Source organism: Dipteris shenzhenensis, chromosome 25, assembly GCF_047967505.1.
Source record: "Dipteris shenzhenensis isolate YYH24624 ecotype China chromosome 25, Dip_SZ_1.0, whole genome shotgun sequence".
NCBI lineage: Eukaryota > Viridiplantae > Streptophyta > Polypodiopsida > Gleicheniales > Dipteridaceae > Dipteris > Dipteris shenzhenensis.
This window is the reverse complement of record NC_141620.1, coordinates 22002195-22028225: the sequence shown is the minus strand read 5'-3', so window position 1 is coordinate 22028225 and position 26031 is coordinate 22002195. Positions and strand designations below refer to the sequence as shown.

Sequence of the window (26031 nt, the reverse complement as noted above, 5' to 3'; positions counted from 1 at the left end):
CTTTTTTTTACCCTGACAGCCATCATCGAGGAGGCAAAGTCGAGGCGCCAAAAAGTCTACACTTGCTTCGTGGACTTTCAGAAGGCTTTTGACACGGTCCCTCGCACTCGCCTGATCAAGCGACTACAGGAGCTGCATCTCCCAGAGGTCATGATCTGGGGAGAGATGAGTTTATACAAGTTCGTCAGAGGGCGAGTCCGCGCTCCTGGGGGGCTACTAGATTGGATTGGGAGCACCATAGGGGTGAAGCAGGGTTGCCCCCTCTCACCGACTCTCTTCGGGCTATACATTGATGAAATCACATCCTTAGTTGATCGCCTAGGAGGAGAAGGCTCCCTATTGTCTGATTTGATGGTACAGATACTACTATATGCAGATGACATAGTCCTCATTTCGTCCTCAGCCGGATTGCTGAAACACTTGCAGGCCTTGAACATGTTTTGTAGAGAGAGGGACTTGACAATCAACCTTGGCAAAACCAAGGTTATGATCTTCAACACATCCCAAGCATTGCTTCATCGACATCGACGTCGACATAGTTTCACTTACTGAGGGGAGCCACCAGTGGAGATGGTGCAGTCCTATACGTACCTAGGGGCAATATTCACAGGAACAGTCTTCACGATGACCCATGCCACCAGAGCACGACTCACACAAGGGAAGGGTGCCCTGGCTCGATTAGAGAGACAATGCTTCTTGGCGCATTTCTAGGATCCACCGACGAAGGGCTGGTTTTTTGACACTCTCGTGAGACCGACTACCATGTATGTAGCACCTTTTTTGGGGAGTGACCTTTCAGCTACTGATTGGAAGGGATTTGAGAGGCTACAGGTGATCATGGGATCTAGCATGATTTAGAGTAAGCCTTCAATTCCCCATCAGATCATACACGCAAAGTTCACCATGACACCTCTCCAAGTGGACGCCCTCTTCCAGACCGTGACTTTTCTCCACAGTGTTTGAGCCCTACCTTAGTGGAGATTACCGAGACTGGAACTGGAGTCATCCCAAAGACTAGCAGAGAGAGGCTTTGATACAACATGGTATGCGTGGGTGTCCACATGGTTTGATAGTCACGGTTTCTAGATGGATAGGCCCCCCTTTAAATACAACATGAATGCACCACTGGAGCTCATTCCACATGATGAGATTAACCGTATCATACGGTTAGACCTTCTCCAGCTCCACACATCTCGGGCTTTGGGGGGGGGAGCAAGAGTTCCCCACCAAGACCCAATTCTATCATGACTACTTTCTGAGGATATCAGAGCATGGTCTCATCATCAAGCCCGAGTACCTCGAGGATAGGAGAGTCTCACACGCCTTGCGGATTACTATTGGACAAATACAAGTCTCGTCCCACCAAATGCGGATTGAGGCTAGGAGAGCGGTTGGCATACCTAGAGAGCAGCCGGTCTGTAGACTATGCACGATGGGGGAGGTCGAGACAGAGGAGCATTTTTTGTGTGTCTATCCAGCCTACTATGAGATCCGAGGGTGATACCATTGTCTCTTTCAGGAGGGGCTCGGCTTCCACTCACACGACTGATACATTTCCCCGACCAGGTTTGCATTGGGCTCTACCTAATTGAGATGCGGAGACACAGAGATTCCCTTGTGCGGCAAGATAGAGATCAGCTACCGTTGATGCCTCAAGACACTGAGCTAGACCGAGCACAGACACACGTCACTGATTTTTACACATCCGAGCCAGCACCACATGAGATCAAGGGGGAGGAGCTCGAGGAGACAAGAGCACTATGGATCAGCAGTAAAACCTGTCACTAGGATGTGGCTGGACGAGAGACGTGGAGACCACACATGACACGTGGGGCGACCACAGCACGCACGATTGAGGTCCGACCTATCTCAGCCCTCCTTAGAGAGGACCGCCAGAGACGAGGCATTACTCTCGATGTAGCCCATCGGATACAGAGACCCAAGAGAGCGCGCCCCCCACCACCGTGGGAGATAGCCCGGCAGACACAGATACGTGAGCTCTTTGCATCACATCAAAGGGCCATCAAGGAGCCGGGTTATATAGAGCCTGTACATGTACTTGGAGCTCTGGTTCTGAGCAGTACTAGATTGCTCTTTTCCTACTATTTTGTACTAGCTTTTTGCATTTTTAGCACTTAGCACTCAGCAAGGGCCTTAGTGAGCCTTTTGCTTCAGCCCACAGTGGCTTGTATGGGTTACATATATTTTGTACCTTGTCTCATAGACCCATGAGTTCTCCTGAAGACGTTAATACACCTTTTTCTTTTCTTTTCTCTGGCTCCAGACAGCCATGCCCTTACTGCTCCAACTGTCGCGACCCTGCTCCAACAAGCTGCTTTAATAATTGTGCCATTCTGTTCCAACAAGATGCTGCAAACATCCACGCCATCCCTGCACAACCGTTGTGATTCTGCTCCAACAAGCTGCCAGACAGTTGCGCCAATCCATTCCTGCTGTCGCGCCATCACCAACAAGCTGAACACACTGCTCCGACAGTCGTGCCACTCCAGAAACTCTGTTGCCTAGGTGCTGCCCCCACTAGAGTGCTGACTGGAGTCTACTTGCTACTGGGAAACCACTGGGACCTTTTAGATTGCTGCTGTAGATGCTGGGTTAGTACACTTGCTGTACTTACCAGTCAGGGGGACAGATTACCCTGTGGACTGTCTTTTGGACTGCAACAACAACAATGTAAGGATACAAAACAGTCTATATGCAAGGTAATCTGCTATGTAAGGGATAAATTGCATTTCAAAGACTTTCAGAACAGCAGGGAAGTGCAGAACTGTGAGCCCAGCATAGACAGTTCGCTGGATAAAAGAACTAGGGGTGAGAAAGCAAGGACATACAGCTCCATTTGCATGAGCACACAGACGATAGGCGACCTCCATACCAAAAAATGTGTGCCCACCATGAGAGAAATATGCAAAAAGCAGGATAACGGACACTGAGCACCTACCAAAAAGCTCAAGGAGAATAAGGATAGTGATGACCTTATGCGTGCCTCTATGCAAGAGGAGATGGACAAGCGAGTGTTAGGCATGCAGGTACACACATACAATCTCAGCTAAGCAAGATGCAGGAGGAAATGGTCCAAATGCTGAATGCAAAAACCACACCATGGCTCACTAATCCAGAAGATGGAGACCCAAATTGCCACCCTTGAATGGAAAGTGAGAACTTGAGGGCACATACTTAATTTGAAGAAGGGGAGATTCTGTCACCCCTCAATGATGAGCTGAATACACTTAGAGAGAAGATGAAGATCCCCCAGGAACAAGAGAAGAAGGTGAATCTTTTTTTTTCCCCAGAGAAGAGAAGGCGAATCTTGGGCTGAGATGATTAAGAAGACACAAAAACAAATGAAACAAATGAAGGGGTCACCAGAGTTGGCATGCAAAGCGATGGAAGAGTTTAAATCAGAAAATGAAAAGCTCACCAAGGAAATGGCTGCCATGCAGAACGCTTGCACGTTGAACTCTCCCAATAGATGACTAAAAGGAAGGCATAGATGTTGGCATGGAAAGAGGTTGTCAAAAAGGGTACATCAGCCTCAAAATGATAAGAGAAGGAATAGCAAGGCCCTGAATGTCGTTGTTAGAGAGTTAGCAATGGGCGATACCCAGGTGGCTGATGCTAAAGCATTGATCACCAAGATGGGTGTCAACCTCACTTGAGCTTGGAGAGTGGGTCAGGCCGATGCACAAGCAAGGCCAATGGTAGTGAGATACCAGACAAGAGCGGACGGATCCACCTTCATGAGTATGAGGGCAACATTGAAGGGACCAGGACATACTAGATGATGACCTCAGCTCTAAAAGCAAGAGCATCAAAGGGTAAGACACGAGGGGAAGTGGGCTGATACAAAAGATGGCAAGGTAATTATTCAATAAAAAGGACAACGAGAACATAAGGATTCAGACAACACATGACAGTGTTTTGGCCTACACGACAGGAGTATAGCACAAGCGTGGCTGTGTGGAACCATAATGGTACCATTTTGTCTGATCCAGGGGGGTTCTCAAAGACTTACCCTGACAGAGATGTTGTCTTTCACACTGAGACACACGAGAGTCCAAAGAGAGGGCTACCCACAATGATAGGATACACCTAGGAGTTGACTCATGGAAAAAAGAAAAGGAGAGATAGTGGGATATAAGGCTTTGAGGTTGTGCATTCTGTACCTGCAACTGGCCATACATATGTGCCGCCATCCGTACAACATACGGATCCCATACTGCATTCCGCCATACAACACCGTACAAGATCTGCCTACCATCCGTACTCCGTACTCCCGTATTGCAGGTGGTCGCCACCAGCTCTCCACACCAAGCGTCGTACATCGTCTGTACAACAATATGACTGACCCGTCGTGAATTCCGCCGTACTGTTTTGTACATCTGCTGTCAACGCACCGTACAGGTCTCCGTACACACTCCTGCATCCCGTACATTTACAAGAGTCTGTACTTTTCTCGGTGCATTTGCAGGTCTTCTGAGCAGGTAGTCTTTGCCAGGCATTTGTGCCCAAAGCCATTGGTTGGTTGTAAAATTTGGGGCATTTTGCATTCGTGGGCAGACATTGCAGTAAGTCTACAGGTGTTGAAGAAATTTGGGGCTTTTGTGCATTTTTTGGCACACATTGCAAGCAAATTGCAAAGATTGGACAAGAATTTGGGACTTTTGCAGGAGAAGTACTATTTGGGTGAAATTTGGCTTGATTTCAGCTCAAAATTTGGGGCTTTTAGTTTTGCACTGCAATTTTTTGCATTTTTGGGGCTTTCAGGCAATTTGCCCTCATTTGGATGCAATTTCCCTGAAGAAATTGGGCCTTTTGGCATTCTGATGCAATTTGGCAGTGTACAAGCATTTCGGAATTGTTGCAGGTATTTTTGAGTGACATTGGAGAGCTTTTGCAGGATAACTGAAGTGCATTCTAAGCCTTTGACAGGCTGTGACAGTATTTGTCACTGTGGGCAGATTTTTCTTTGCAGATTTTACTTGTGCATTTTATATCCCAGGAAGGGATTTCACTTGGTCAGTCTGCTGTTTTTTTTTATTTTAAAGATTATCTGGTGAAAATGGCTCAGAACAACCCCAATGAGGTGTTTGGGGTTCTCACACAGGAGGATAAGTTGGATGGCACCAACTACTCCTTGTGGAGTTTCATGGTTTGCAATATCTTGGTTGGCAGACATCTTTGGGATTATGTCAGTGGAGATGAAGCAAGACCAGATACAGGGACTACACCTGTCACTCCTACAGAGGGAGGCACGGGTAGAGGTGCAAATGCAGCACAAGTAGTTGGAGCAGCCACTCCGGGAGCTCCCACAACAGAGTAGAAAAGATGGGACTCTAGAGATGCACAAGCTCTTTCAGTAATTTATCTTTCTATCAAGAGGTTCATAATACCTCATATTCGGTCATGCAAGACATCTATGGCAGCTTGGGAGATACTAGAGAGTATGTTTGCAGCAAGAAATGATGCCAGGGTTTCCTTTCTAAAGCGAGAACTTTCCAATACGCATATGGAGGAGAGAGATTCCATGAATTCTCACCTCACAAAGCTTCAAGACCTCAGGGAACAATTGTTGAATATTGATGAAGTCATTCCGGATTCAAAGATGATCACCACCACTTTGAACTCTCTTCTTGACTCCTATCTCGGTTTCCACACCTCGCTGAATTTGTCATTGAGGGAGGGCAGCAATCCTCTCTCTTTTCATGAGTTGGTAGGAATTCTATTGCAAGAGGAACAAACTCGCAAAAATATGGCAACCCGGGCTGGCGAGCATGCTATGCTCTCCAAGTTCAAGCCCAAGGGTAAAGGGCAGCAAAAGCCACATGCCAATCAGCCCACACATCAGCATAAAGCTGATTCTGGACAGCCTTCTTATAAGGCAAAGGGTGATACAAATAAGCAGAAAAAGAAGGGCATCTGTCATTATTGCAAGAAGCCAAGTCATTATATTGGAGAATGCAAGAAGCGCATAGCCAAAGAAAAGAAAAGGGATTCCGGTATGGCTGTGTCAGATGCATCAGTTCCACATTCTCATGATGGAGTTGATGTTACAGCCAACTTTGTTGAAGAGCACTATGCCTTTCTATCTTGTACTTCAGATTTTCCAGTCGGTAGTTCAGATGTTACAGCCACTAATGATGATGACCCATATGCTTTCTTGACTTGCAATTATGATCCTTCAAAGGATGCATGTTCTTTTAGCGTCGATGGGACACTTCATACTTGGTATTTTGACAGTGGTGCTTCAAAGCACATCACTTCCAAGAAGAGTCTGTTTGTATCTCTGCATTCTCCACCCACCAAAAAGAAGGTAACTTGTGCGAATAATTCTTCTTATTCAGTGTGTGGAGTGGGAGACATTATTCTCACATCCACTGATGGCACAGATTTCAGAATTTCAGATGTTCTCTATGTGCCAGGGATAAAGAAGAATTTGCTTTTAGTGTCCTCACTCAATAGAGGAGGATTTCAGGTTGTTTTTTATGATGACAAGTGTGCAGTCAGAAACAAAGAGAATGACTATGCTTTGATGTTGTTTGGCACTTTGTATCGGGGTCTTTTTCACTTGCATTATCAGTTAACACTCCCACTGCTGCGATGCAAAATGCCGAGTTATGGCATGCCACTTAATGACACTTCAGAGGCATGATATGGTTGATGCATTGCCTCCTTTGGAGTCACCTCCTCCTCATGCATGTGAAGGCTGCATTCTTGGCAAAATGCATGGACTTCCCTTCAAAAAGGATGGTGTAGTGAAAGCTACATGGAAATTACAGCTTATTCACAGTGATGTCTCCGGTCCCATGAGGACACCTCTTGTTGGGGGTTATGTCTATTTTGTTACATTCATAGATGACTTTACCAACTACACTTGGGTCTATGGTGTCAAGGCAAAATCAGAAGTGTTTATGCATTTCAAACACTTTGTAGCTATGGTTGAGAATGAGACAAGACTCAAAGTGCAGACACTTCGAACAGAACGAGGGGGAGAGTATATGTCTCATGAATTTGAGACATTTTTGAAAGAGAAAGGCATCATGCATCAGCTTACAGTGAGGCTTACACCTCAACAGAATGGCAAAGCTGAGCGGAAGAATCGCACTACCATGGAGATGGATAGATGCATGCTCACAAGTAAGAAGTTGCCTCATAGGTTTTGGCTAGAAGGCCTCATGTGTGCCAACTATATTTTGAATCAGGCTCCTACAAAGGCTTTGAAGACAATCACTCCCTATGAGGCATGGCATGGGAGAAAGCCTTCAATGGACCATTTCAGAGTTTTTGGTTGTGTTGCATATGCCCACGTGCCTTGGAGTTTAGACACAAGTTGTTAGATAAGGCACTCAAATGCATTTTTGTGGGATATAGTTCACAAAGCAAAGGCTATCGTCTTTACAATCCTGCTACAATCCTGCTACACACAAGATTTTTGTTAGTAGAGATGTTATATTCTCTGAAAATTCCGCACATACACATGCTGAATTTCAGATTCCAGCCCCTTTAGATGATGTGTTTGAGGGGATGCTTCCTATAGCATTTGGTTCCCCCGCTGAAACTCAGAATTTACAGCAACCTCCTCTAAATCCACATGTCCGGATTCAGCCCCCAGCTGATTTAGTACCACCTCAAGGTGTGGATGAAGTTGTCAGGCAAGAAATTCAAGAGATACACGCAGCCAAAACAGTCCCGAATTGGTTGCTTCAGACTCTCAGGGAGAGTAAGCTTGAGGCTCCATTGCCTGGCAAGACTCGTAGTGCAGTAAGGCACACAGGGGGGGCTCTTTCAGTTGAATCAGCTTATGCAGGTACTCTTCTTGATGAGGAGGAGCCTGAGACATTTAAAGAAGCAAAGGATAATGTGCATTCGATGAATGCCATGCATGATGAATTGCAGTCCATTCATGAAGGCTGGTTGCAAAAGGATATGCTCAGAAAAAGGGCATAGATTATGAGGAGACTTTTGCTCCTACATCCAGGATGACCACCATCAGGTCAGTTATAGCAATGGCTGCAAATTTTGAATGGAATGTTCATCAGTTAGACATTAAAACAGCTTTCCTTAATGGAGACTTGTTGGAAAAGGTTTATGTCAAGCAACCTCCGGGCTTTGAAATTTCAGGAAATGCACATTAGGTATGCAAGCTGAATAAGGCTTTATATGGGCTGAAACAAGCCCCACGTGCATGGTATGCAAAAATTGATGCCTTTCTAACCAGCAAGGGGCTGCACAATAGTCCAACTGAGAGTACCCTCTACATCAAGAAGGATGGGGGGGATATTTTGGTCATCATTCTTTGTGTAGATGGCATGCTGCTCACCGGATCAAATGAGGAAGTAATTGCAGATTTCAAAGTTCAATTGAAAGCTACATTTGATATATCAGACTTGGGCTTGTTACATTTCTATTTGGGGATCCAGTTTATTCATAAGAAATGTGGCATTGTTATGTCTCAATCCAAGTATGTTCAAAAGCTCTTGGACAGATTCAACATGCATGATTGCAAGCCTATGTCCACTCCCATGGAGCCGGGGCTGAAGCTTACAATGCATGATGCAAGTGAACCAATTGATGTCACACTCTATAGCTAGGCTGTTGGTTGCCTCATTTATCTCTGCAATACACAACCTGATATTCAATTTTCAGTTTCTCAAGTGAGCAGGTATATGCACAGCCCAAAGATTATGCATTGGCAGGCTGTAAAACGCATCTTCCGTTACTTGCAAGGTACAAAGTCTTTTGGCTTGATGTTTCCCAGGGGGGGTGACTTGCAGATGCATGCTTACAGTGACTCAGATTGGGCTGGAGACTATGATACTAGGCACTCCACCAATGGGAATTGTTTCTTTCTAGGACATGCTTGCATTTCTTGGTTGAGCAAGAAACAATCTACAGTGGCTACCTCCTCATGTGAAGCTGAGTACAGGGCAGCTTTCACAGCGACAGTTGAATGTGTTTGGCTGCGTCGTTTATTTGCTGATCTTCGTCTTTCATTGGAAGGTCCTTCTCTGATTCTCACAAATAGTTAGAGTGCTATAGCAATGGCAAAAAATCTTGTGTTTCATGCTCGCACGAAGCACATTGAGGTTCACTATCACCACGTCACAGAGAAGTTGCATGCATGAGAGATCAGTATGATCTATGTGTCAACACATGACAATATTGCAGACATCTTCACCAAAGCACTTCCATGTGAGAAGTTTGAGGCATTTCACAGTGCCCTGAACTTATCTCCTTTTAGTGATTGATCATTTCCTTGTACATGACATTGGCACTGCAGGGGGGTGTTAGAATTATTATTATATTCTAGCAGTGACCAATGTAATGTAATAAGTAGGTTAGGGGTACTTTTTCCTCTTTAGAGGTTTTCCCCCTAACCCCAGTTAGTTCACTAACTACGGTTAGTGAAGGATAAGTCTTTGTCACTTAGACAAAACCTTTCCCTACTTTTGTATGTTTCACTTCTCATCTATTGCAACTTACGTTCAGCACTCTGTCTCTCCTACTCTCTCTTTCTCCATCAAGATGGGATAGTACACAACCTAATCATATATAACAGTCTTTAGAGATGGCCATTATCCAGAGGGATCCTTGTTTCTCACATGGAGGGAAACAAGCATAGTGGGCTACCTGATGGGTTCCAAGCCTTTGTGCGGCAGGGTTGGCCTAAGCGAAGAACCTCTTCCACTCTATCTTTTCTATCAAAGACAGCAAAGACAGCACTCTCTAGGTCCGCAAGGGTGATGCCAACTTGCTGATCTTAATTCTATGCGTTGATGGTATGCTTCTGAATGGACCTTCCACACAGAATATTGCAGCCTTTAAGGCTGATTTGAAGCAGACATTTGCAATGACAGTTGGCATTCAGTTTTCTTATGTTGAGGGGGATGAAGCATATTGCAGCCTTTAAGGCTGATTTGCAGCATTTGCAATGACAGTCAGCATTCAGTCTTCTTATGTTGAGGGGGATATTATGGTCATTCTAAATACTTGAATAGCTCCTACACAGATTTCAGTTTGAGGATTAGAGACTAGCCTCTACACCCATGGAGTCTAGTTTTCTTTTCTCTATGGATGATGCTGTTGAGCCCTTTTATGCGACTCTCTATCAGCATGATGTTGGATGCTTGATATATTTGTGCCACACACAGCCAAATCTTTAGTATGTTGTTTCACAATTTAGCAAATTCATGCACAGTCCCAGTACACAACATTGGTAGGTTGTGAAGCGCATCTTCCGCTACTTAAAAGGTACCCAAGATTTGGGCCTTCTTTATGGTCACAATTATTTACTTGCTTTGCATGCTTAGGATGTTATGGCACTAGAGTATCACATAGTGGCAACCGTTTTATGATTGGAGCTTCATGCATCCGTTGGCTCAATAAAAAGCAGCCTACAAGTGCTACTTTTAGTTGTGAAGCTGAGTACACAACCACTGTGGAAAGCTTAGCCCCTCGTATGTCTTTGTAGGCTAGTACGAGTATTATTTAGGACTTTAAGTCCCCTTAGTCAACGTATGACTAATAAGTCACTAGGCCGTTAGGACTCTTAGTCCTAAACCTAGTTATAGGTTCTTTATATTGTGCTTCAGTTCAATTGTATAGCTGCTCCAATATACGTACAGCTCATCTTGCCTCCACTACTACTCCATGTTTCTGTCGCTTTCATGTGTCACATTCTCCCCTTCATTCCCATTAGTGTTTTTGGATGATATCCTAATTTTGTAATAAAACTTTGTCCGAGCATGATACCCATTTAGAATTATTATGAATATTGTAAGGCAGAAGAGTCTAGATGTGACTAATTCAAGCATGAGATCTTGTATAATCTCTACTGATAGGACTTACATTGATGGTGCCAAGGTTAGGGAGGTATTGGAATGGCCTATCCCTCAAACCATTAGATAGGTTCAGCCCTTTCTAGGCTTTATAGTATTCTTATAAAGACTTGCATGACACTTTCAAGATTCTAAAATATCATGTTACTATCGCACTTATGCTAGCTATTGTGGATCCTAATAAGCCATTTGTGATTGTAATAGATGCTAGTGACTTTGCTATAGGTATTGCTTTGCTCTAAGATGGAAGACCAATTGCCTTCGAAAGTAGAAGTTAAATGATTCTCAGCTAAAGTATTACATATAGGAAAAGGAATTATAAAATGTAATACATGCCTAAATGTATTGAGACATTATTTATATGGCTCAACTTTCGAGATTTTAGTTGATCATGAAGCTCGTAAGTGTTTTCGTAGTTAGCCTGACTTGAGGGCAAGAAAGGTAATATGGGCAAAGTTAGTGCAAGAGTTTGACTTCTAGATTCGATATTGTAGGCAGTTAGAAACAAGTAGCAAATTCTTTGAGCAAGATTGGTCAATTTAATGTGCTATTGTTGAAATGGAAATTGATTTCTACATTCTCTAAAAGGCTAATGCAAGACCAATAAGTATTATCTAGCAAGAAGTCCAAGATAGTAGCCGATATATTACGAACATCAACTTTGAGAATGAGGTTAGATATCAGTATACAATCCGAAATTGATTGTTAGTTCGTACACATATAAGTGATAGAGATATATGAATATCACGACAGCCTAGCATAGGTCATCCTGGTATACAAAGGATCTATGATTGGGTCAAATGGCACTTTTATTAGATGAAAATGTAAGTGTATGTCTAGGACTATGTGGTAAGTTTCAACAACGCCAAAATTAATAAGACGGAACCATTTAACATTTGAGGTATATTGCATCCTCTACAAATTATTGATGCTAAATAGGAAAGTATATCTATGGGTTTTGTCACAAGGTTATCCCAAACAAATAGAGAACATGATGCAGTCGTAGTTGATCAACTCACCGAACTTGCACAATTTTTACCTACTTGGATAAATGTAAAGGCACCAGAATTAGCACAGCAATAGTCAGCTTTTTAGACTTTGTGGTTTACATAGTGACATATTGACCAAGATTACTCACAGGCCCCTTGTGGCCAGCTATGTGCACACACCAGGAGAAGCCATAAGATGACACCCAAGACTAGTCCTTGTCGTCAACCTATGAACATAAATATTCAGCTCAAGCTTTGAAGTAGTAGCCTTGATCAGCACGTGAGCTCATACGCTCAGCTCAAGCCCCAAAACACCGACTAACAGCAACCCGTGACCACCGTACGGTTAAGAGGCGTACATGCTGCGTTGAATCAACAATTAGCCCGTACGTACGGACTACAACCCTCCATGCTCATGCCACCCTCCCGCGACCTGATTTCCGTACGGCGGCCCAACTGCCATGTGACGTGAATCCTTTGCACTTCGTCACCCCATGAGATCCCGTCGGTCGTCGTCCTCTTTCCTTTCCTTGAGGCTTCCAAGGTCCTCCTTGCCAAAAGCATCTGGGCATGGGGAAATGCCATGTGGCATTCCCCGCTTCATTTGCCCCTTGCCCCCTCTAGTGGGACCTTTTTAAGACCCAACCAATGGCCAACTTTGGATCCTAAGGTTCTTTGACCCCTCTTGGGCCTAAACCTCTCATTTAGTCCCAAGACACCCCATCCTCTACATACTAGTCCTTCATTGCATACAACTTAGGAAACAACGCATATGCTTCTCATACAACCTAGTCTGCATGAGGAAAATATCTCAAGGTCTGATGATCTGTCTGCATAGTGAAATCAGCCCCTAGCAAGTAATGCTCCCATGGAAAAAGAGCATGAGCCACAACCAGCCACTCTTTCTCACATACTTGCAAATTTGTTTAACATCCAGCAACATTCTAGTCTTGTAGGCAACAACCCGTCCATTCGGCATGAGGATTGCTCCAATGTTGTTCCCACATACATGACAGTGGACAACAAAAGCCTGACCCACATTGCCATTACGCATAGCAGGGTTTGCTATACCAGCCCCAGTACCTTGCGTACCAAGCATGCCTACAGGAGCTCCCATAATGCCATGCATTCCATTTTGCATTCCTTGCTGCATGCCAGTGTTTCCATTCATAACTCTCTGCATTCCGACCTGCATACCCCCAAGCATAATCCCTTGCAAGCCTTGCATGCCAGGCTGAAAACCAACAAGGCGATTTCCCAGCATTCCTTGGCCATTCCCATGGCCAGCCACTACTTGAAACACAGAACTACCACGAAAATAACCCGATTTGCATGCTGAAAACCATTGCCTTGGCCATGCAAATCATCACCAGGATTATGAATAAACTGTTGCAATAGAGCACCCTGTCCATTTGACATACTTATTGGCTGGCATGAGTCCATATGGCTTCCTATCAGCATTCTGATCATCATCAACAGAAGCTCCCTCAAATAAAGATTGTCCATCTTGAGAGGACTCATGTGCCCTATCCCAATCCTCATCACTATGTGACATACTTGCTGAATTGTCCTTGCTGCAATTCAATGACGGCAGGCAATACTTGCACCAGAGACAACCACAGGCTCACCTCCTTAAAGATTATGGTGATGTCTCCTCACCAAAGCAACCACGGACTCACCCCCTTGAGGAAGTTGGTGATGTCCCAGCGACAGAACCATGAAACCGGCCTTCAATAAATTAAAGGGCAGTAAAACTAACAAGTAACCAGCCAACACTGTTATATCAACAATTCAGCAAAAGTATAACTAGCAGATTGGGAGCTCGATTGCCCCTGCACCAAAACAAAGACACAGATTGGCCCCAAACCTTGGTGCCCCTTTCGGTATTTCTTTCATTAAGTGACAGCCCCAAAATTCTAGGCTAAATAAAGGATCCATACTTTCTTACATCTCGGGCATTTCACATCCCATTAGGCATTCACATAGCCTCAATAGCCTTTACTATTCACTACTCTCACTAACCCTAGCAATAGGACTTCATTCCTATTCCAAAAAACTTGCGCACCGCCTTGAACTATCACTAGTAACCACACTTGGCCACACAATTCCCAATAGCTGTCACTAGTGCCACATTAGCCATCTATATGCTCAAAGCAGAAAAGGAAAGTATACAAGAGCTTTCTCCACTATCCAGAACTACCATTATCAATAGTCTCTCACTCTATGGCCCGCATAAATCCTAATACATCGCATAATGATCAGCCTACAATCTCTGGGAAACCTGCACTCGAACTGAAAGCAGTACCCGTGCATCTCTATGTCTACAATGGCTCTCCAAACTAGCTTTCAACCAAGAATAATTTGAAGGAAAGAATCGGGCATTCACAATTAACCCAAAGGCAACCAACTCAGCTCATTCACGAGCAAACGCAAAAGCATAAGGGCTGTACTCAGCCCCACCAAGGAAAAACACAGGTCCCTTGTGGCCAGCTACATGCACACGCTAGGAGAAGCCATAAGTTGACACCCAAGACCAGTCCTTGTTGTCAACCTGTGAACATACGTGTTCAACTAAAGCTCTAAAGTAGTGGCCTTGATCAGCCCGTGAGCTCACGTGCTCAGCTCGAGCCCCAAAACACCGACCAACAGCAACCCATGAGCACCGTATGGTAAAGAGGCGTGCGTGCTGCGTCGAGTCAATGAAGGTACTCAGCTCGTACATACGGACTACAACCCTCGATGCTCACGCCACCTTCCCGCGACCTCATTCCCATACGGCGGCCCAAGCGCCATGTGATGTGAATCCTTTGCGGGACCTTTTTAAGACCCAACCAATGGCCAACTTTGGATCCTAAGGTTCTTTGACCCCTCTTGGGCCTAAACCTCTCATTTACCCCCAAGACATAATTTCCTAGGGGGAAAACTTGCATATCCACACCCCGTGGCCTTGCCCCTTAGTTTTCCAAGGTTCTGCCCCACGCAAGCACATTTTGTTGTTCTAAAGTCCAAAAATGTACACAGGAAATAAAAGAGAAAACAAAAGAGAAGAAAAGAGGTAACAAAAACTTTTTGAAAACGAAGACATACTTAGCAAGGAAAGCAACACATATACTTTAGTCTACTTTTCAGTGAAACGCAATGTCATGAGACCCTTACCACCTGCCTAGTTTTTTGAGTCAACCACATCTATTCATCTAACTGCCCTTGTAAATATGATAATTGTGTATCTACATGTATGTATTCATCAATACATGCTCATAACTCTCTAAGCTGGCCCACTGCCCATTCAAGGTTTTGGTCTCCTTCAAAAAGACTGCATACAATCTCCCTCATTGCAGCATAGTCAATCTTTAGCCTTTCCAATCTTCTATTACACTTTAACCTTTGTGTTTGCAGATTTCATCCTTGCAAAACATTTATCACACACTGATCCTACATTTTTGACACCAAAACCCACTCCATGCTGGTAATAATTTTTATTTCCCTGGATTAGATCTGATTTTACCAGGCAAAGATGTATGTCTAACTTTCATCCCACTCAAGCCATTGGCCTGGGTATCAACAGCACTGCCAGAAAAACACTTTATACTTCTTAGTGGGCTTTAAGCCAGGAAGCTACTAAAACTCTACATAAAATTACTACAGCTTTCCCTTCTTTTTTGCAGATATTGTATGTGTTTGCACATGGATGAGTATACAGGTTCGATATGATTATACAATGCCAAGTTATTCAAGTGCTCAAACGCTGAGAAATCCCAAGTGCAGATTGCAGTTCGCATGCCAGAGGCCTTACAAGAATAAGTGTGTCATCTGATGGCGCAGGCATTCCCTTCAGGACCATATCCTTTGAAATGTAACCAGCCCCACCTTTCCAGCCAGGTGATGGTTTATCAACAACATAATATACCTGACATTTCAAATTCAGCTTCTTAGAACAGAAACGTTCAAGGAATCCTTAAACTGTTAACTCAAGCATCACCCAGGCACAATGTAAAATGAGAAAGCATAACTCGCCTTTGTTTAAAATGACTAGGGTAGAACAATTTGATTTAAAACATAAATGGCAAATCAATACTATATGCTCATGGCATACTCTTCCTCCTCTCATTGGTCCTTCCATGATGATCCCCTTTGCGCAGAGCCACTGTGTGCAATGTCTCTCAACCTTTCCCTTTGTGTTTCAGCTTTACTTCTATTTTGGCAATGTGGGAATTTCACAAAGCATGTGTTGTTCGCCATGCCAACAGCTTCTTGTATCCATTCTACAAAATTTTGTGTTTAAACTGAAATAATTCCTTTATGAATCTATGTGAAACCCAAGTTTAGAGCTAAAATGTTGAAAATCAGTATATCCTTTGATGGTTATTGAGAGATGTTTTATTAGTTGATTGAGAACTTCGAGGATTCCTTGAGAGAGCCAAAGCATTTGTTACATTATGATCTGAGTTATGGTTTCTTACCATTGCATCCTAGCTGCATTTATACATATATGCCTGAGTCAAGCCTATGTTTCTGCATGCAAATGTTTCTCCAGTCCTTGTTTATTGCTTGGGGTGGTAACTCGTGAGAAGGTAGCATCAGTCCAAGTTGACTACTCCCTAATATGGGGATTTTGACCACGTCCACATATAAGAGCGTAGACGAACTCATAGATCTTGGAAATGAAAAAGAAATACACATTGGTCCCTGTAATATGACCATTTCAATAACTATTTCTGAAGAATTTTAAAAAAAAATAACCATTCTGAATAAGCAAAGCCTATGTACTCCATCTATGGTTTAATAATGATTAATCCAACTTCTTTTATTAAGGATGATGACACAGGAAAGTGATCTTCAGATGCCATGAGATTACTATACTTCTTTCACCAAGAAAGGTAGAAGTAATGCTTTCTCAAGTAGCCTTGGCATATATATATATATATATATATATATATATGCCAAGGCTACTTGAGAAAGCATTACTTCTACCTTTCTTGGTGAAAGGTAGATAGAGAACTCCAAATCAATCCATAACCAATGATGATTATAATAAAGGACACTAGCTACAGGAAAGTTAGTAAAGCATTTGTTTATAACACATGTTGAATTGACTTTAAATTCTTTCTTGGTGGAAAAATGAATGAATAGAGATACTTGGAAACTAATGTTTATAATGAGTTCAAATGAGAAACCTGAACATCAAGAAGTTCTTTTATATTTTTGATAATGCTATCCTGCCGCCAAGTTCTTTATGAGAAACGTTGCATCTTATTGTAGCGGCTAGCCATCCCCCTTTCTCCTCTCTGAAGCAAGATGCTTCTTGTAAAAAGAAAGAGGGGAGGAGACTGTTTTGTGAAAGGTTCTGATTGAGCTTATGATTAAAGTATGTAAGGCAAATATGTGTTATCCACAAAGACATGAAATTCAAAGGCCTGCACATTGCATGGGTCTGCTCAAATCTCACAAGCCCACAATTGCCCTCAAAACACAAAAAGATATAAAACAGTCAACTATCTCTGCCATAGGCATAAAACTAACATCTTGATTTTACTGTAGAACTTGTGAGCTCCACAAAAATGTCAGTGTCTGTGCTTGTGTTCACACACGTTTTTCCATGCTCATCCCCTCTTGCAACATATCATGAAGCTCTGCCAACCGTGCCTATGCAATCATACTGGATGATATCCCATTGCCTAACAATTAGCCCACCAGAGATAGACAAATGAACCATCACTCCATGCTGAATGGTTTGTACAATTGTTGTGGTATATTTTTCACAGACTAACTTTGCTTACACACCCATGCTCATGCTCAGTTTGCCTAGATTGATACCAATACAATCTCAGTGATGCTGAATTTTAAGCTGCTTTCCTTGCGAGTAGATGCACTGAGTATTCTTCAAGCCTGTGCAAGAAGCAATGTAGCCCACCCATGCAATTACATGTCCACATCTATCTCTTAGAAGGATCACAAATATGTTTTGAGCTCACAAGTTCTTTGCATAAAAGTACCTTGTCTAAATAGTATTTGCCAAAATATGGAGGTAGTTCAGAATAACAACCATGCAGAGGTTACTTCACCAATCCTATTCAAACGAGGCGATGTCAGTTCGACTTTTTGGAGATGTTTCTTGCAATAGTGATGCACCCCTGGTTCCCATTCACAAGCTTAAAATCTTCCGATACATGATAGGTTGTAGTAAAGATAAATTGTTGCTCTAATATGTTTTAAAACATTATCCAAAATTGCAGCCTCCAGAGCTGATCTTGATTGGGAGGTAGATTACAGCAAAGGCAACGATATTCCTCTGTTTACTATTGGTTAATCCAGATACCTGCCAGATCATCCATGTTGACATAAGAAAAAAGAATGAGGTCTGAACAAGAAAAATAAATCATCGTATGAACGAAGAGGATTGTCAAGTTGATGGGCCCTTGTTAGAGTAACAGGGTCAACTCCCCGTTTGTAAGACCTCAAATGAGGAGAGCATGGGGGAGTAACACCTGTAGAACTAAAGGGCGTGAAGAGGGAGGTTCCTATGTGGGCAGCACACAAGCTGCTACATGGGCAGCTCAGAGAGTTTTAATAAAGATCCACCCCTTAGGTTAGATCCGTCCTGGAAGGGACAGCCACGGTGTTGCTATCACACATGGGCCCTGGTTTAGGGGAATGCAGCCTACTTGAAGCCCCATTGGAGGGGCACAAGGGGCTCTTGTTGGCCCTGAGAATGGGCAGAAATGGTGCCAATCTAGAAGGTGAAGATAAAGAGCGACATGGTGCTAGGAAGATTTAGAGTATCGCCACAGGCAGAGAGCTAAACACAAGGATCAAGTAGATGCCACCGATAACATAGTAACACCCGGTGACCAAACACAGGCAGTATAATGTAAGGAGAAGGATGCAGAGGCATTATCTCTGGTCATTTCACATGCAATGATTCCACACATCCAATTGGCGGATATGTCAAAGGAGGACTAGACATACAGAAAGACTACAAGCAAACAGCACTAGCCAGATCTGTGCGCTCCTAAATCAATTGTTTACAATGAAGATGAAGGAAGGAGATCTAGAATTTGATTAAAGTCAAGGTTGTTAGAGATACGCTAGCCGCAATAGTTCAGAAGATTGACACAAATCAACTAGTGTTGTTAATGCTGAATATGCTTCCCAAGAGCTTCAAAAGTTTGAGTTGAGCCTGCTACTCATGCAAGGGGAATACGAGAGTGTAGCCTATATAAGGCTTGTACTTCACTTGTCATGTCATACTTGATGAATGAATGAAAGCCTTCATTATGTCTTCATTTGAGTATCACTTCTTCACTCCTTAGCCTACCTCTCCCTCTCCCTCACACCATGTTTCTAACATGGTATAAGAGCTAAGCTAACCCTGCCATAGCTGCCCTGCCACTTCATCATCTCCCTAACCCTAATCCGCCCATAGCTGCCTCCTTTCAGCTGCTCCTACCCGATTAGGGTTTCTGCACAACCGCCTCCATTCTACCTCCGTTTCCAGCCTGCCTACTACCTTCACAGCTCGCCTTCATTGCTGTCCTCATTTCGCCTCTCTTTTGCAGCTTCTTGCGCTACTTTCTGCCCGTCTACCATCTCCTCAACCAGCCACCATCACCCGGGATCTCTTGGAGCTGTAGTTGGTGCATTTTTTCCTTCCTTGTCTGCTGGTTGGTGCTCCTTGCTTGCTGGTCGGTACCTAGCAGCCACAAGCGCCTGCATGTGTGGAGTTTTTTGGCTGGCTGGCATGTTTTCCAAGAGACGCCCTGCACACGAGCTGATTCGGAGCTGTTCCATTCCCGTTTTTAGGGTTTGCAGGCCACTACAGCAGAAATCAACCACCTACCTCCATTGCTTGCAGATTTTCAAGGTCTTTTGGAGGTTTTTTTACCTGTTTTAGAGCTGCTTCTTGCATTTTTGGGTTATTCCAAGGTTGCTGCTACAGAACCATCTTCAACAGAAAGAAAGAAAGAAAGAAAGTCTATTAACGTCCACTGGAGGCCAAAAGGTCTATGGGACAGCAAGAAACCCTCTAGTACATCTGCTTTAGGGAGGGCACATGGCAGCTCCCAAGGAGTGCAAACAGCAACCCACATTATTTAGAGTACCTACATGATAGTCTGAAAGAGTAAACAGCCATACATCGGCTTAAGACTAAGAGTCTTTTGGTTTTGATTTGAACTCTTTGATTACTGGGAGTAGAGGGGGACTTGGAGGAGAGGGTAGGCCAGTCCATAGTTGGCTGTCTGTTTAACCCCCTAGCTTAACCTAACCCCCGGGTTGGGTTGGGAGTTTAGCCCAACTTGGGGTTAGGGTTAGTTTGGCTGCTTCTAACGGGTACGGAGGGAGAGGTATGGATGGAGAGGTACCAGCTATTGCTGACGAACTGTACAGTACTAGCTGCCTGCTGACGGGCTGTACGGACGGGGGAGAGGTACAGACGACGGATGTACAGAGGTTTGGAGGTACGGACTAAGTACGGAGGTGTGGAGCTGTTTTTGGGGCTAGGCCTAGCCTTACTCTTCTAGAATAGCCAATTTTTTTGCCTAGTGTCGTGCTACCAATACTTCTACTACAACATCTTCGTATAGCTTGGAGCTGGTTTGCTTAAGCGTTTCGCACATTTCGAGATATATTATTTTCTTTGGCGCTCCTCCAGCTATCTTCTTGAGGATTTCGGACCTGCTACAGCACCTAGAGTAGTCCTCACTCCCACAAGTGTTCTTCTATTGATTCATTCTTGCACAGTTTGCTTACTAAAATGTGATCGCTTAGGATGGCACTTTAGGATGCCAAGAACTGAGCATGGGTTAGGATGCTCGCTTAGTAGCTCCATCCTCTTGCTCGTTGTATCAGGTTTTTCTTCAGTCTCATAGACCCATCGGCCTTTAGCAGACTTTAAAAAACTTTCTTTCTTTCTTTCTTTCTTTCTTTCTCTCCCCCCCCCCCTCCGCTACCCCTCCACTACACCTTTGCTGGGTTTCTCTCGCTGCCCCCCGCTGCCCCTTCCGCTACTACCCCTCCGCTGCACCTTTGCTGGGTTTCTCTCGCTGCCCCCCGCTGCCCCTTCCGCTGCTACCCCCTCCGCTACCCCTCGTTGCTCCCTCCGCTGCCCCCTCCACTGGTACCCCCTCCACTACCCCTCGCTGCTCCCTCCGCTACCCCTCCGTACCCCCTCGCTACCCCCTCCGCTACCCCTTCGTACCTCCCTCCGCTACCCCTTCGTACCCCCTCCGCTACCCCTCTCTCCCCCCCGCTAGCCCCCCCGCTACCCCTCTGCTACCCCCCGCTACCCCTCGGCTATCCCCCTCGCCACCCCTCCGTACCCCCTCACTACCCCTCCGCTACCCCTCGCTCAGCCCACCCCCCCTCCCATGCTACCCCTCGCTCAGCCCCCAACCCCCCCCCCTCCTTTTTTTTTTAAAAAAAAATAAATAAATAAACCTCCTCAACAAGGGGGGGGGGGGGGGGGGGGGGGAAGGGGTCGGAGCTGCGAACGGGGGTTCTCCGACCTCCTGCAACCCCATAATGAAGGGAATAGGGGGATGAGGACAGGAGACTAGGCGAGAGTCCCGTTGGTCCAAATTTGCATACGCGTGGAGATGGGGAAGGGGAACGGTGACAAGGCAAAAACACAAAAGCAACTCAATCTGGAGGACTTCAACAAACGCAGCAACCGGAGCGGTTTGACAGTGGACAGCACCGCAGCCCAGAAGAAAGGGGCCCCACCCAAAGCCCATGCTGCTCACCACATCCTCGAACTCTATGATTACCACCACTATTTCACCACCATCATCTGCCTCAAAATCTACGCCACCTCTCCTTCCCCTCTCCTGCATCATCATCACAGGTCTCCTCTCCAGTAGCCTCACTACTAGCCCCACCGGCCACGGCTCCACAATACTTTCCCCTTGTATCACCTCTACCTCTCAGTCAGCCACCCTTCATCACCTTGTCCATCCTCGCTACTCCTACATACCACTCCCCCACCCAAATCATGCTGTCCCCACCCTCAGTACAACCTCAACAGCCCACCTTCATTCCAACCCCTCTCGAGATCCAGTTCCCACCTGGACCAAGACATCTTAGGCCCCCACCAGATGCTTGGGACTCCCTATTGGCTGAGATACACAGCATCCGGGCCCGTCAGGCAGAGCTGACACATTACACCTAGGAGCAGGCCCGATACACCCAGGAGCACGCCCGCATTATACACGAGCAGGGCACCCTTATCTAGGGACTCAGGCACGACATCACACAACTTCGAGAGGAGCTCGGGACCCTCAGAGCAGTGCATGGAGGGACCCCATACACAGAGATGGAGGCACAGATAGCCACGATACAGTCGGCTATAGCAGAGACGACTAGATGGGTGGACGTGGCGAAACGGGAGCCCGCAAAGGCAACCGTTTCAGCCACCATACAAGAGCAGCAGCAGAGGGCTTTGAAGGCCCTCAACATCTGGATACGAGGGATCACGCAAGACAGCACCAGCACCACTACCACGCCCATGGAGGAGGTGATCACCTTTGTGACCACCACCATGGGGTCCCCGACCATGGCATAGAGGGAGCATGGCGTGTTGGGAGAGATCCCAACCGAGAGCAGCCCCTAGTCATTCGCTTCAAAGATTCACATGCTCGACTAGCGACACTCCGACGCCGAGCCGCTCTACGAGAGCATCCCACCGTGTCCATGGACGAGGATCTGACATCACTACAGATTGAGGAGCGACGAGTTCTTCTACAGCAGCGGGATGTTGCCCGCAAGGAGGAAAAATGGGCCGTGCTCCGAGATGGTAGGTTGCTGACCAGCACCCGTCGGGCTTCCACTCGTACCCCCTAGGGGAACGGGGCCTATGAGACTCAGGTTTCCAAGACCCTAGATTGCACCATTTGGAACTGTAATGGTACCTTATGGTCAGACCCAGGGAACTTCTCGGAGTCTTATACAGGACGAGACATAGTCTTTTACACGGAGACACACCAGAGCCCAGAGCGTCCACTACCGATAGTCAATGGCTACACATGGGAGTCAGCCTTCAGGGATGAGACGAGGGATACAGGAGGAGTCCGAGGATCAGGCGGGGTCGCAGTATTATACAGGTCTTCCCTCGCTAGAGCCATCTCCATTGAGAGGAAGGACACACACTCTCGATTCATGTGGATCCGAATCCGACGCACAAACACCCGTGACCTTTTCATAGCAATATGCTACTTCCCGCCAGACACATCCCACTTCGCCAGAGTGGCACGAGAGGAGGGTGAGACATCGCCATATGCACCCTTACATCAAGATATCCCAGACCTTTCAGCCCACGGAGAAGTTCTCCTTGTTGGGGACTTTAACGCCAGGACGAGCACGCACCAGGCACCACTCCTGGACTTCTATCATGCTACCAGACATGGACCTAGACGGAGCAAGTATGACCAGGACCTCATCGGATCGACACGGGCCTGTTACACCATATGGGTATGTGCTCCTTGATCTGGGCAGGATGCATGATCTCATCATCTACAACCGGCTTGACCTATGGCCCTCCTCAGGTGGTTTTACTTGCTTCCCACACGGGGGGGCACTAGTGTAGTAGATTACATCATGGGATCCCCTACCTTCACTTCATGTATCATCGACTTCACCGTAGCACCACTCCCTCCAGGAGCTGATCACACATGCCTATTCTTCACTATTGCCACCCCACGCTTAGCCACACCACACACACCACATAGGAAGCACGACACCTACCACGACATACACTTTGATCACAGCCTCTCACCGGCCTACTCTGGATGCCTAAACAGACTCCTAACCTACATCGATCACAGACCACTCATAGAGGACCGTGCTGCCCTAATTAGTCGCACACTCCACGAGGCTGCCCTCCAAATATTTCCCCACACCACACGGTCCACTAGACCACCACCTCTTGGTTCTGTACCCTGCAACAATTCGTACGATGCGGAGTGCAAGGCTTATCGCCGACAGCTCCGACTTGAAACCAAATGTCACCTCCCGAACACACCAGACACGGTACGCAAGTACCGACGTCTCTTATGTCGGAAGAAGCAGGCATTTCTTCGTCGAAATGAGGAGCTACTGCTGCACATCTTGTACAACAGCTACTCTAAGGTTTTTTGGCGGAGATTCCTTGAGCGTACGTCTCCATCACCCCTCACCGACACGAGAGTCTGGCACACGTATGCACACCATCTTTATGATGTCCCACACCAGCCCACTCCAGATCTCATACACACACCTCGCCCCACCACTTGCACGTTATTCACCAGAGGGGGAGTCAAGGACGCGACATTGAAACTGCACAATGGCCGAGCTAAGGATCACGAGGGGCTATGCAGTGAGTTTATCGCAGATGGGATCGACACGTTAGCCCCGATCCTAGCAAAGCTATTCAATGACAATGTTTGCCTTGGCTTCCCCCGCACCTGGACACTCAACACCATCACCCCCATCCACAAGGCAGGGGATCCCATGGACCCGAGTAACTACAGGACTATCATGATTGGACATGTGATGTCCAAGATCTATGCAGCTGTATTGGATGCGTCGGTCAGCCTGCTCGCAGAGATGAAAGGGCTCAGAGTAGAGGGTCAGGCCGGTTTCAGGCGAGACCATGGGACTATGGATCACATACTCACACTCAAGAGTGTCATTGAGGAGGCCAGATCACGAAAGGAGAGGGTATATTGTTGTTTTGTGGATTTTCGCAAAGCCTTTGACACAGTACCTCGAGCTCGTCTCATCACACGCCTACAGACACTGGGATTTGATCAGGAGATCCTCTGGGCAGTCATGGCACTGTATGAGAGAGTCTCAGGCCGAGTTCGAACGCGCAGTTTGGACAGATGAGATCTTGAGTACCATAGGGGTCAAACAGGATTGTCCCTTATCACCGACCCAGTTTGGCCTCTACATCGATGAGCTTGAGACTTTCATGGAGGTGTTCGGAGGAACCGGTTGCTCACTTGCCGGGATCATCATCAGGATTCTTCTGTATGCAGATGACGTGGCACTCTTGTCGTCCACACCCAAGGGGCTCCAGCGACACCTGGATGCACTACAGGCTTTTTGTTTATCCCATGACTTGGAGGTCAACCTTGGCAAGACCAAGGTCATGATCTTTAACACCTCTCGAGCAAGCATGCAATGGAAGCACTTTACTTTTACTTTCGGTGGGTCACCAATTGAGATCGTATCCTCATACACTTACTTGGGGGTCATCTTCTCCGGCCTGATCTTCACGATGAGACCAGCAATGCAGGCCAGACTGAGCAGGGGATACGCCTCACTGGCTTGGCTAGAGAGACAATGCTTCCACTCCCACTTCGAGGACCCTTGGACCAAGGCTCTTCTCTTCGACTCCTTGGTCCGACCAGCCGGTATGTATGGCAGCCCTTGTTGGAGGCCTGACATGTCAAAGATAGAGTGGACACGGGTGGAGCGCTTGTAGATCCTCATGCTCTCACGGATGATCCGGGGGAAACCATCTGTACCACATCACATCATTCAAGCCGAGTTTGGTGCTTCTCCACTTCAGCTAGATGCAGCCTTTCAGACCATTATATATCTACACCAGGCTAGATCATATGGGGACTGCACATCAGGGAGACAGAGGTTGCCATGGTTGGCTCTCGATTCCTCCATGAGGTCGGCAGCAGAGGGAGATGAGCGATGCTAGTATGCACGGACTCACACATGGTTTATGAGACTAGGGTTCCACATCGATAGGATACCTCCTTTTCAGTATACTTTAGATGCCCCTCTGATACTCCCACCCACCATCCCGATCGGGCCACAGACCAACCAGGTCATTCGAGAGGATCTCCTGCAACTACACAGAGATTACTGTCTTCCTTTTGCAACTAGTCTGGCTTTGTATCTTTCAATGCTTCCATTTGGATTATACTTCACTTTGTAAACCCATTTGTTTGCTATGGCCTTCTTTCTTAGTGAAAGGTTGCATAATTCCCAAGTATTATTCTTGTACAAAGCTTCCATTTCTTCATTCATAGTTTGCCATTATGGCTTGTCAACCATCTTTGAAGTACACTAGCTATTATGTAGCCACGATGGTAGTCATAAGAGCATAATTGGTAGTTTCAACCTAAATTGCTTTGCCTTTTTTAGCATATGTTAATCTGGCTGGTGATCTGCTTTCCCTGGTAGACCATCTGAGG

At 45.8% G+C, this 26031-nt stretch overlaps 1 protein-coding gene across 1 annotated transcript in view; it reads right to left on the bottom strand.

Moving 5' to 3' along the window:
- The window catches only part of LOC147885609 (FAD/NAD(P)-binding oxidoreductase), a 63856-nt gene that overhangs the window by 14967 nt on the left and 22858 nt on the right, over positions 1 to 26031 (bottom strand). Inside the window, exon 11 of the mRNA XM_087396441.1 lies at positions 15639 to 15752. Within this exon, the coding sequence (XP_087252567.1) occupies positions 15639 to 15752 (114 nt within the window). The remainder of the gene's footprint in view (positions 1 to 15638; positions 15753 to 26031) is intronic.